Source organism: Panthera pardus, unplaced genomic scaffold (genome assembly GCF_024362965.1).
Source record: "Panthera pardus isolate Hobbes unplaced genomic scaffold, ASM2436296v1 HiC_scaffold_27, whole genome shotgun sequence".
Taxonomy (NCBI): Eukaryota; Metazoa; Chordata; class Mammalia; order Carnivora; family Felidae; genus Panthera; species Panthera pardus.
The window spans coordinates 36,733,017-36,745,501 of record NW_026526843.1 but is presented as its reverse complement, the minus strand read 5'-3'; the positions used below and the strand labels follow the sequence as shown (position 1 = coordinate 36,745,501).

General features: G+C 43.4%; 1 protein-coding gene across 20 annotated transcripts in view; it reads left to right on the top strand.

Annotated features, from left to right (window-relative positions):
- The window catches only part of PAK3 (p21 (RAC1) activated kinase 3), a 251,199-nt gene that overhangs the window by 158,389 nt on the left and 80,325 nt on the right, over positions 1 to 12,485 (top strand). For 19 of the 20 annotated variants that reach the window (XM_019426867.2, XM_053891251.1, XM_053891249.1 and 16 more), the window contains one exon: positions 212 to 413. The exons of the other annotated variant lie outside the window; for it this stretch is intronic. In XM_019426867.2, the coding sequence (XP_019282412.1) occupies positions 239 to 413 (175 nt within the window). In that variant the 5' untranslated portion in view covers positions 212 to 238. The remainder of the gene's footprint in view (positions 1 to 211; positions 414 to 12,485) is intronic. 20 annotated transcript variants of the gene reach the window in all.

Genomic DNA, 12,485 nt, shown 5'->3' with positions numbered 1-12,485 from the left:
CTCTGGGAAATTACATCATTGGTCTTTCAGGAGGCAGCTCCCTCCCCTCTAGAAAAGAAACCTCTCAAAATGGTCATCACAAAACCCATAAAACTGGAGGCAGCCATGAGACCAATGCTTCTGTGTCTGAGCTGTTAGAGCCCCCATTTTACTAGATGGGTCTTTTAGGCCTCTTCTTTCTTAATTCCTGTTTTCTCCTCCTGTTCTTTAGGAGCTGCGCCATCAGTGGTAACTGAAAATGTCTGACAGTCTGGATAACGAAGAGAAACCCCCAGCTCCCCCGCTGAGAATGAATAGTAACAACCGAGATTCCTCGGCACTCAACCACAGCTCCAAACCACTTCCCATGGCCCCTGAAGAGAAGAATAAGAAAGCCAGGCTTCGCTCTATCTTCCCAGGAGGAGGGGATAAAAGTAAAGTATCAGTGGCCGGGCATTGAAAAGGGGCCAGTTTATTCTTTCCTTGTCACTTTCTTTGTTGGGTAGTCATTTCTTGAGCAGTGGCTGTTCAGGGCCTACCTGGCCTTTGCCTCGACATCTTCAGAGGTTGCCTTTTGTCAGAGGATAACGTTTGATTGACTTACTGTGGGTTGACAGGAAATACACTTCTACCGTGTTTGCCTTGCACATAAAATTGAATTCATAGCATTAAGCCAAGGGAAATCATAGCCGCAGTACTGTCTTGAATCTATGAACAGCGCTTTTCTTTCTGATAACTTAGAGGGGAGAATTTAACAGTAATCCCTTTCTAACTGGAAGTTGTCCTTATTGGAAATTTGAGTATAGGTGGATTTACTTCTGTATACCTTTATGACGACCGTGAAAATTCTGAATTGAGTATGCAGGAGTCAATCCAAGTTGCCACATGATGGTCTCTCTGGCTGTATCCTAAGGTGGAAAGAAACTTCTGAGCCATTTGTTTCCTCCCTCAGTCTCGTGCCACTTGTCCCCTACACGATCAGCCCTATTGGCACTGAGCATCACAATACCATATTGACATGAATCCATGTGGTGTTCATAAAACCATTTGTAATACCAAGGGCTATAGAATCTCTAGTAGATAGTTGTCAGGTTGTGCTAATTAGCGTAAACTTAAACATGGCTTCTATAAATGTGACTACTGAGGTGGAAGAGAGTGAAACAAGTACACTACCCCAGCAAGGAGCCAAAAAGGCAGGCAGGGTGGTGTCTTTAGAAGAGAAAAGGGACATCCGCGATCTGCTCCTTCAAGGTAAAACAAATAGCGTCGCACGTCCTGTGGTGTGAGTGACGCCACAATTTGTACCGTGAAGAAGGCCAAAACTCTTCTTAGAGCCAGGATTGCCTCTTGTACACCTGAGTCGCTTAAGAGATGCTTTATGCCTGCTGACCCAAGGATGGAAAAGACGGAAATGTTAAGCCCTTACACTGAAGACCGGCAAAAGAACGATGAAGCACTTTCCGTGCAAGGGATCTGTGAAAATGCACGAGGGATTTCCAAAGACATGTTTTCAGACACTGAAGTGGGCCCAGCAAAAAGTCCTGCTGGGAGCAAGGAGTGGCTTAAGACACTTCTGGTACACCATGACCTGGAGACCAAGTCTTATGTGACGGTGGTGCCGAAGAAAGAACCATCAGACCCTGCAGCTCCTGTGGTGTATCTGCCACAACCACAGGAGGTGAATGAAGACGGGAATCATGTGCCTGCCCAAATCTTCAGTGCTGTAGAAGCCGCCATTTTTGGAAGCCTTTGAAGAATCCCACTTGCCCTTTTGGAGAGCAAGAACCAACTAAGTGATGCTGACGTGAGGTCAGCGAAAACAGAGAGGCTGCTGTTTCTGTTTTGTGCCAGTACTTGGGTGACCTCCTGGCAAAACCACTACTGCTTGACACAAAACTATACCCAAATCTTCCCGGGGAAAAAAAACCCAAGCCAAGTTTCTGGTGTACTGGCACACTGAAAAACATGGATAAGTCCTTCTCTCCTTAAGGAATGGTTTGAACAGTGCTTTCTCGTGGAAGTTCAAGACTAAAAAGAACAATCTGGAATTCAAAGTCCTGCTGATTCCTCCCAGTCGTTTTGGTGCTTCAGATGCATTTGCAAGTGCGCACCCTTAATGTTAATGTTGTCTTTATTTTTCTTATGTTTTTTTTTTTTTTTTTGAGAGAGAGCGAGCATGTGAGTGGGGGGAGAGAGCAGAGAGAGAGAATCCCAATCAGGCCCCTCCCTGCCAGCACAGAGCCCGACATGGGGTTTGAACCCACAAACTGTGAGATCATGACCTAAGCTGAAACCAAGATTGGACGCTTAACTGACGGAGCCACCCAGGTGCCCCAAGGTTGCCTTTTACAATGAGTTGCGTGTTTCAGATCCTTGAGCTCTTAGATCAATGTTTGATCCAACTATTCGAGAAGACATGCCAAACTAATGTCCAATTTTGTTGTTGAAAATCTCACCAAGTTTCCTCTGTCTGAAAATCCTACCTCATGGGATTCCGACACGATCACTAATGCTGTATTGGTTTTTTTTAAGTTTATTCATTTTTGAGAGAGAGCATGAGTGGAGGAGGGGGAGAGAGAGAATCCCAAGCAGACTCCATGCGGTCATCGCAGAGCCCAACACGGGGCTTGATCTCACAAACCATGAGATCGTGACCTGAGCCAAAATTAAGAGTCGGATGCTTAACCAACTGAGCTACCCAGGCACCTCACTAATGGTGTATTGTTACTGAAAGAACCAATAGATAGTTCAACAGAGCCTGTCATTAATGCACGCTGACAAAAGATTTGGCTAGGGATGGTGGCATGCCTTTCAGTGATCTGTCCTGAAGACCATGAGTCTTGGGATCAAGAAGAACCTATAGATGAGAGTGAGCATTTGGTACAGGAGCACTCTGTCTGAAGTTGGATCTGAACCTGTTGATATTAATTCAAGTGATATGATGCTACTAGAGGATGACTCTCAGGAAGCTTCTGGCACTCCAGAGATGATTATCATAAGTGCTGACAGAGATAATTAGGAAGCTGTAGGACTGGAGACAAATAACAGTTACAAGCAACATGTGCACATTTTTTTTAATTTATTTTTTTAGTGTGTATTTTGAGAGGAAAGAGAGAGCACAAGATGGGGAGGGGCAGAGAGAATCTCCAGCAGGCTCCGTGCTGTCAGCACAGAGGCCAACGTGGGGCTTGATCTCAGGAACCATGACGTTAGATCACGACCTGAGCCGAAATCAAGAGTCAGATGCTTAACCGGCTGAGCCACCCGGGCGCCCCAACAGGTGCAAATTTTTTAGGACAAGATTAAAACCTTCTCCCAAGAAAGCAATGCAAATTGATACCTTTACATGTCAAACCTTAACCTGTTCAAAGCCTGAGTGATGTAGCAGAACCTTGTAAAGAGATGCTGTGATGCCTTCAAACAATCACACTGGACAGAAATCATCTTTAGCAGGACTTTAATCATCAAAGAGGACCATTTAATACCATTGCTGGACAGCTGATAAGCTGCCTTCAGACAAATCTTGAATGATTTCATTGAACTCTATCAAGGGGTACTAAGAGCCTTTTTACATTTCTATATTAGGAAGAAAGGACCCTCAGAAGAGCCGAAATCATAAAGTAGTGCCATTCAAGTATCCGTGCCAGACCCTGCGTAAGCTGCTTTCGGACAAACTTTGAACGATTTAATTCGAACTCTGTATGGAAGTGCTAAAGTATCTTCAGAAAAGAGGAGACAGAATGTTCAGAAAAAGAGCCAGTCATTAAGTTTTACCACTTAAAGTCACTTGCTTGATCAGGCTAACAGCACAAGCCAGTTGTTCCAATTTCAGGATTGGATTTCAATGACCGGGAGAATTTAAAGAGCCATGATTTGAGCGAGCAGCTCACTTCCCTTCATCTCTCCACTGTTCCCCCCCCCCACTTTTCCACTGTCATAATGAGGGGTACATCCTCATCACCTGTGGAAATCATCCTAGGCTCTCAATGGAGACCGTGTAGAACCTATACCTATCACTTTGACTAATTTAAGCCACGTAAACTCTCATTATTCTTTTCACGTAATGTACTGTTGTTACTGTTTTTGTTTTACTGTGCAAAAAAATTATTCATGAGGGCTTTCAGAAGTTTGCATGGGACCTCACTTCCCCTGCCCTTTGTTTTTGAAACCTCCTAAAATCATACTTTCTTCAGCTGAACCCTGCTCCCTTGGGGGTTGTTCAGGAATTGACCCTCATAGGTAAGGAGGGGTCACTGTGTCCATGCTCCTGCCTCTAGGTGACTGCCTGGGTTACACCACAGTCAGTCTTAATGAATGAGAAGAGCACTGTACTTGGGGTTCTGAGGAATCTGAGTTTGAGTCCAGCTCTGCCACCGATTATTGTGACTTGGGGCCAGTCACTGAGTCTCATCACCTGTTAAATGCAGATAGTGATACCTGATACCTACCTCGCAAAATATTTTTGGTAGTCTAATGTAATTCTAAATATCAGAGCACTGCTAAAATGAAAAAGTGCTAAAGAATTGTAAGATGTTAACTACATTGGTATCATTTTGGACTTTACAAACAAAACAGCCCCAAATAATTAGATTTTTAGAAATCTTGTTTCTTTTTTTGAAGTTCCTTTGCCCCTAACTAGAATTTATTTGTTGCTAATAGAAAACTTTAAAGAAAATTAAAATTGCCCATAATTTTACAAGCTAAAAATAATAACCATCTGGATCAGTATTTTTCCTCCTAGTCCTCCTCCTCATATAGAACTTGTTTATCAGTATCAAAAAAAAATGGAAACGAAAGCATATAGAAAAAAGTCACCCCTATTCACAAATCTCAGAAACAATGTTAATGTCTTCGTGGATTTCTTTCCAGACATTTTTTGTGGAGATGGTACACACACACACACACACACACACTCATACACACACATACACATATCCTTTTATACAGTTTTTTACATAGTTGAAATCCTAATATGCAGTTTTATATGTTAATTTTTACCTAAGACATGCTTAGAATTTTTATCATGAATATTTTCCTGCATTTTTAAGAAGTTTGATAAATACCATTTTCGACAGGGTGTAATATCTCATCGTGTAGTGGTGTCATGGTTTACTTGACCAGTTATTCAGTTGGATACTTGAGGTCCTTTCCAAATTTTTGTTATAAATAATGTCACGGCGTCTATCTCTTTAGTTAAATGAAGACACTTTGGTGACAGCAGAGGTTTTTGCTTAAGAAGTCTCTCTAATAGCTGCATTTCATTGGCCAAATGGAACCTCAAGAGACAGATAGAAGAGAAATAAGAAGCAGTAGATGTAATTTCAAGATTGAGGATCTATCTTTGCTGGGGACCGTCCCACGAGCTGAATCTTGGTGTTAGAGCAAATCAGGGGAGACATTTTGCCACTGTGTTCTGATACTCTCGTATAGAGAAGTTTTCAGAACGTAGAGCAGGAAGAGGACATCCCGAACGAGTGGTTTGATCTCATTTTATGGACCCTGTGCAGTGTGAGACTGATCAGGTTTCTCTTTCGTTGGCTACTAGAAAGCCTGCAGCCAAATGTGCAGCCCATGCGTAGCACTGGTGATGGGACTCTATGGAATGTATGCACTTTGCACTAGCTTTCTTCTGGGCTCCATTTTATGTCTCTGTGTTTCTTTTCCTTTTCCTTCCTTATCTACTTTGAATTTATGGTATCATATTATGTATATTCTTATAAGCCACCTTAAATCCATTTTGGAGCAAGGAGGGGAATAAATACACGGATGATTAATATATATATGAAAAAAATACGCGAATAAATAAACCAGTAGGGCACATGCAACGAGGCGAATGAATCAGCCAGGCCTCTGAAGATGGCATAGTGCCTCTAAAAATAATCAACGTTAAGGACCCAAAGCTTGGGGAAGCATGTGGGGAAGAGGCCGGTGAGGCTGCATTTTGAGGTGACCTGCTCTGCGTGATGTGTGTGTCTTCTGAAGCGTGCTTTCTCGTGTCTTGTGTCTCGCCCCGCACTTGAGCATGAGATGCGTTTCAGAGGACACGCCACGCTGTGCGTGGGGCTGTGTCTTTAGAGAGCACGGTTTGTGTGCTTGGTTTGTGGGGGACCCAGGGAGATTTGGGAGCTGGTGAGCCTGGGGATGATGCCGGGGCCCCTCTCCCCAGAGGAGCACGGGGGGGGGGGGTGGTTGGATACAAATCAAGTCAAAGCGAACAAGAGGTAGCCCACCATTTACCGAGCAGTCCCTGGGTGCCAGACCGGGTGCCAGGCAGGCACTTTACACAGATTGAGTCTTTTAACCCTTAGCAGCCACTCTGGGATTATCCCCTTCTCACAGATGAGGTGATTTAAGTTCAAAGCATTTAAGTAGACAGCCGAGAATCACATAGCAAGTGAGGGAATCCGGGAGTCTCCCAGGTCTCTCTGACTCCAAACCTGGTGCTTTGTCTGCTCCGTCACGCTGCCTTGTAACAGGACGAAGGGAACGTGTGGTCAACTCTGCTCTTGGCATCCAAAAGCCAGCAGTGGCTTTCATTTTTCCTTAAGATGGCAGTGCACTTTGAAACCTCTCTGAATTTCAGAAAAGGGGACTATTTTTTTTAATCACCACACAGAAGGAAAGAAAATTTTTCATGGTTTTTTTTTTTTTTTTTAAGAGACGGTAAGAAAATATTCTTGACAACAGACATGTGCTAACATTTGATTTGGGTGTTTTGTGGGTTATATTCTCATTTGGTGTGTATATTTGATGGGCTTAAATATTGCTTAAGTTAGAAAGTCAAGGCTCTAAACGAGCATGTTCATATATGTGAAAAAGTTCTTAAAGTGCGATATAGTGTTGTTATTGTATTGCATACATACTGTTTTGACTCCTAGAGTATGCCACTTCTCTCTACACAAGAAGCTTTACTGTGCAATGATTATATTAAAGAAGACTCTCAGCTTATCCTTTATGGTCTTGTTATCAGATGTTCTGGTCAATGCCCGCTATTAACTTTCGTCCAATTAACACACAATAAAACATACTTAGTGTGATAACTAGACGGAACAGTATGCAGTCTTTCTTTGGTGACGCTGAAGACCCTTTGAGATCTTGCAGTAGCTCAAGATCCTTATCATCGCCGGTGGGAGGCACAATTCATTGAGGGTCCTGTTTATCAGAAAGCCAGATGTCCGAGACTGCTACTTCCTGAATGGTATTTCCATTCCTCTTGGTTCTCCAAATGTAAACCGTACAGCTCAGCAGAGTGCTCTTGGGAGATCACTGCCCTGCCCTTTGGGAAGCCTGGCGGACGTGGCATCTTGCTTGTCCTCCAAGGTCAGTGCTCTGCCCCAGGAGAAGAGCCTCTTTTACTCCTAGAAGTGCCCCGTGGTTGAAATGGTAAGAAGGTGGGATAGTGATGCCCTCTGTTTACTAGAGCCTTTGCTTCTTCATCAAAGCCAACAAACAGGGAAATTGGGGACAAATACGGTGGCCCGCTAAAATGAGCAGACGGTCAAGTTCAAGCATGGAATGCCGGATTGGGAGACAGATACGCGGAAGGAAAGAAGCAACAGGGAGATATAAATTGAGAGAGGAAGTGATACGTGAGGGGGAGGTTAGAGGGTGGAGAGGATCCTGGGGATAGATGAGAAGATGGGCAGACGGAAGAAAGTTGTGTCAAACATTAAAACGAAGCGTTGCAAGGAGAGGAAAATTGACACCAGCTGAGGCATATGAGGCTGCTTTCCTCCTTAAAGCAAATGAGGACTTTTTAATTTACCCCTCTCTCAGACTTGCACCCTATGTAATTATCCACACAATCAGGAGTGTCTGGTTTAGGACATTGCCTCATAATTTTTGTTTTTTGTGGGTTTTTTTTTTTGGTCTTCAAACATTTTCCATTGAAATTGTTGCATGTGTGAACTGGGCATAAATGCCAGTGGAAACAGTGTGTGTTGCCTGAAAGGAGATGGGCAAGAGTCCTGACGATTTGCCAGAATGATCGCTGTTGCTGAATGCTTTTGAAGATAATACCACTGAAGGTGATGGCTGTCTGTGTGTGAGTGGAGGTCACTAGAAGGGCTCACACGGGACCATCATTTCCTTTCCCCCATCATCCTCAGGGAACACCCAACTTCTGAATTAGGCTTGTAGCTGCTCTTGCCGAATCAGGTACCACTTTGAAGTTTTTATCTGTACATTAGAGGCTGATTTATGGAGAGTACATATTGTTTTCCATAGCCGCCAAAGACCTGGCAGGAGGAGACAGGCTTATTGTTTCCACAGAGGGAACGAACCAGGCGTAAAGAAATTCCAGATATGCTGATTACATACTGTGACTGGCCAAGGGTGAAATTTTCTAGGTTCTTCTACTGGGGCTCTCATGGCTTCAGCATGCTCTACCTGAAGCAGGAGAATGAACCCTCAACCCTGGGCCCTCCCACCTCTCTACTCCTGGGATTTGCTAATATCATAAAAGATTATAAGAGCAGTGAATGTTTAAAACAGGGCAGCTTAATCCTCTTTCTTGGTAATTCCATTTTCAAGGACATCACCCACATGGTGGAAATGGCAGATTACTTCGTTCTCCAGTAACGAAACAAGTAACTCCACTATAAGTAACAGACTCACTATGTTACTTGAGTATATTGCTAATGAGATGTTGTATTTGGGATAGCAGTTTAGGGATATTATCGTGTTTACAGGGCTTTCATACCAGGTACCTCCTTCAGATCTCTTATCATGGAAGCAAGGACTAGCCCCCATTATATAGAAGAAGGCAGGTTAGAGACTCCAAAGTTAAATGACTTCCACAGAGTTGCCCCACTACCAATTTACAAAGAAAGGCAGACTTGGGCTTTGGATCCTCGCCAACTCCTAATCCAGTGGTGGTGGAACATGATACTGTTCGTCATAAAATGGCAGTTCCCTAACTTGTTTCGAAAATAGGGTCTTAGCCAACGGAATATGCACAAAATGGAATTTTTACAGAAGCGAGTGAAGCCCAAGAGAATCCAACCCACTTTCTGAATCCGCAGTCACAACAGTAGTCTTACCTTTTTGCCTTTACAATTACTCCTGAGGGTCTGACTTGCTAGCCAAAAGTAATGGCCTTTGTAAAAAAAAAAAAAAAAAAAGAAAAAGAATTGTCAATTACTTTTCCCTGATTCCAGTGTTATTCTGGGAGCTTTTAAGTCTTTTTCTATTACAAAAATAATACCTGATGCTTTTACAATTAAATGATTAAAGAACCATGTTAAAATAGAACACAAGAGTCACCGCTCATGCCTTCTCTTAGATTCGTTTATAATCCAGTATTTGAAGAGTCGGGTCTTTTCTTCCTCATTTCATAGACACCGTTTTTCCTTTTCCACTCAGAATCAGTATATATTTTGCCCAAGATGCTAGTTTTAAGCCAAAAATACATCTGTTACATAGAACCTCTTTTTAAATCTTTTACCCACCTTGCGCTGTCAATTTCTTTAAATACTTAGAGCCAGGAATAAAATCTATTTTTGTGCCTAACTTTCCATTGTCGTTACCACATAGTACTTTCAAGTAGTTCCAATGGGAAAAATAAATTTGAAGACCCACAAATGACATTCGTCCTACCAAAAGAAAGAGAAAATAGAGGAAAACTGAAGAATCATTTTCCCCCATGCATAAGGAAAAATGCACATTTCATGAAACTAATAAAAAATAACCGCAGATCCCCTCTCATAATAAGCCCCCGAGCCATATGTGTTTATAGAGCAGAGTGCCAGAGATGAGAACCATCTTGCAGATATCAGTCCCTCTGGGACTATTGCTCTCCTGGACACCACCTGCAGGGCTGCTGTTGCCATAGGAAGAATTGGATCCCAGAACTGGTCTGGAACACTTATTCTTACCGAAGTGTAAGGTTTCAGAAAGTTTCCCTCCGGGAGGTTCTGGCACAGTGTGCTCTGTGACCCACAAATCAGACGATGGAGCAGAACGGCATTGTTTTTTTCTCTTGAATTAAAACAACTCCAATACCTAATTTACTTTCCTGTTAAGGAGACACTAAGGCATTTTAATTCTTAAAGGCCACGAGGTTAGCATTCTGTAAATGATCTTTGTGAGGCCTTGACTAGCGGCCTCTTAGTGAATTAGAGAAATTAACGGGCCACAGAAAACACCTATCACCCAGCTACAGAGTGACCAAGTCACTAATGACAATCTACTAGGGAAAGTAAAGGTCGTTTGCCCATAGGAGGTGGAGAGCCCTTTAAAAATACTTCTGTATCCTCCTAACATGGCTCTCCCACAGCAAAGCCAGGAATACAGAGGTGAGCAGTAGGCATTTTAGTATGGCAGATCTCTAACTCAGCCCCTGCCAGAAATGGCTTCTATGTCTGCCCAAGTCTGGCTTCAGGAACGCAAATCACTTGCGTCCAGATTGCACCTGGCCAGGGGGAACAGGTCAAAGAGCAGGGAGAGGAGGGCTTCTAGTGTCGAGCTAAGGGTTGTGGGGCGAGGGTCCCTCCCAGGAGAGCTCCAACCCCAGCAACTTCGGTGCAAGCCTCCTCGCGAAATGTTTCATTAGGCCTCCTTTATCTCCAAGGGCTTCGTGGAAAATCACAGGATAGAGATGTGCAGCCAGCCGATGCATAAATCTGGGCTGCATGCTGACTTCAAACACAGATCTTGTTTACTAGCTGGCTCAACGGAAAAATGAGATAGAACAGAATTGGACGTTAGTATCAGCCTCCCTGGAGCAGTTTTTATAGTTCACGTGTATACTTCACTCAGAAAAGATCTGTGTCTGATTTTTATGTGCCTAGCTCTGTGCTGAGTGTTGCGGGGAACACTGCATAGAAGGCAAGCTTTCCTTCCTGTCCTTTCCCCTGGGTTGTAACTTTCCGTGTAGTTGCAGAAATCACACACACGGTTTCTAGAAAATGCCTAATAGGTGATCTTAGAGGCAACAGATGCGGAGAGGTTCTCCCCATTCCATACCCACCGTACATTTTCCTCCTCAGCCTGTGTGAGAGAGGCTACCGTGTTGAAGCCTGCCCCCACCATGCCTTGCGTACCTAGCAACACATAGCTACCTGGCTTGTCTTCCAGAGAGTACCTTCTCTATTGTATCATCCACCTGCTCAAAAACCTTTTCTAGCACATTCTTTATTACCGTCTTCAATTTCACCTTCCTTCCTGCTTTCCAAGGCCATACCCTATCTATTTACCCTTCCGTCTTCTCACGTCCTCGTCGATATCCTCCATACTTTCCTACTTGCCAGCTTTGATTCTCCTCTGTTTCTTTTTCTTTTTTTCTATTTTAGGTGCCTTACCCTTTCCCGCCTATCCATTTTTTAAGACCATCTCTCGAGTCCTACCTATTCCAGTAAGCCTCACTGGCCACCACAGAATTCTGTCCTCTTTAGATAGGCTGCCACATTTATACTCTATTCTTTTCAACTCGGCACCTAAGTTTCTTTTTCTAACGTTTATGTATTTATTTTGAGAGAGAGTGAGTGAGGAAGGGGCAGAGATGGAGGGAGAGAGAATCCCAAGCAGGCTCCATGCTGTCAGCACAGAGCCCAATGCGAGGCTCAATCCCACCAACCATGAGATCCTGACCTGAGCCGAAACCAAGAGTCAGACACTTAACCAACTGAGCCACAGCTGCTAAGTTTCTTTGGTCTGGTAGTGTTGGTTGCTATTTCTTATTTGCCAAGCATATTTCCCCAATCAGACTGAAAGTTTAGAATATTACTTAAGTTCCTAATGAGCCGCCCAGCACAGTCTGTCACTACACTGATCCACAATTCCGTGGATTTCACTTTCAAAGGAAAAGGAAACTGGGAGAATGGCAGGACAGAGTGGTTCCTAAGAGCCAAAGTTGTGATATGCTTGCTGCTTAGAACTAGCCAGCCTATGTGGGTTTTTTTTTTCCCCCTTTGGAAAAATTGTTTCTGTGTTTTACTCAGTATTTTGCTTTTAGTTTTTGGTATTAACGTGGCCTTATTTGTTTAATGTTTATTTTTGAGAGAGAGAGAGACAGAGAACAGGGGAGGGGCAGCAAAAGAGGGAGACAAGATCTGAAGTGGGCTCTGCACTGACAGCAGTGAGCCCGATGTGGGACTCGAACCCACGAACCACGAGATCATGACCTGAGCTGAAGTCAGACGCTCAACCGACTGAGCCATCCAGGCACCCTTAATGTGGCTTTACATGTCACCTTTTTATTATGCCATAGACCATAACTTTGTATGCTTTCCATTGCTTTTTTTTTTTTAAAAAAGATTATTCTGTGCTTTTAGGCTACATTTATGTAAGAAAGCATTTGTCTATGTTTGTTCTCTGCCATTCCCTTTCTTTTCCTGCATGCTCTGTTTTCAAGGAACGAGAAAGTATTCTAAACTATAATTCTGGATGGGACCATATGACATCATTCAATGAGAAGGCCCAACAACAAAACTTCCAGGAATTTTAGAGGAAGGTGACAAGTGGCATTTCTACAACAAGGAAGACTCAGGTGTCAGTCTTCTAAAACA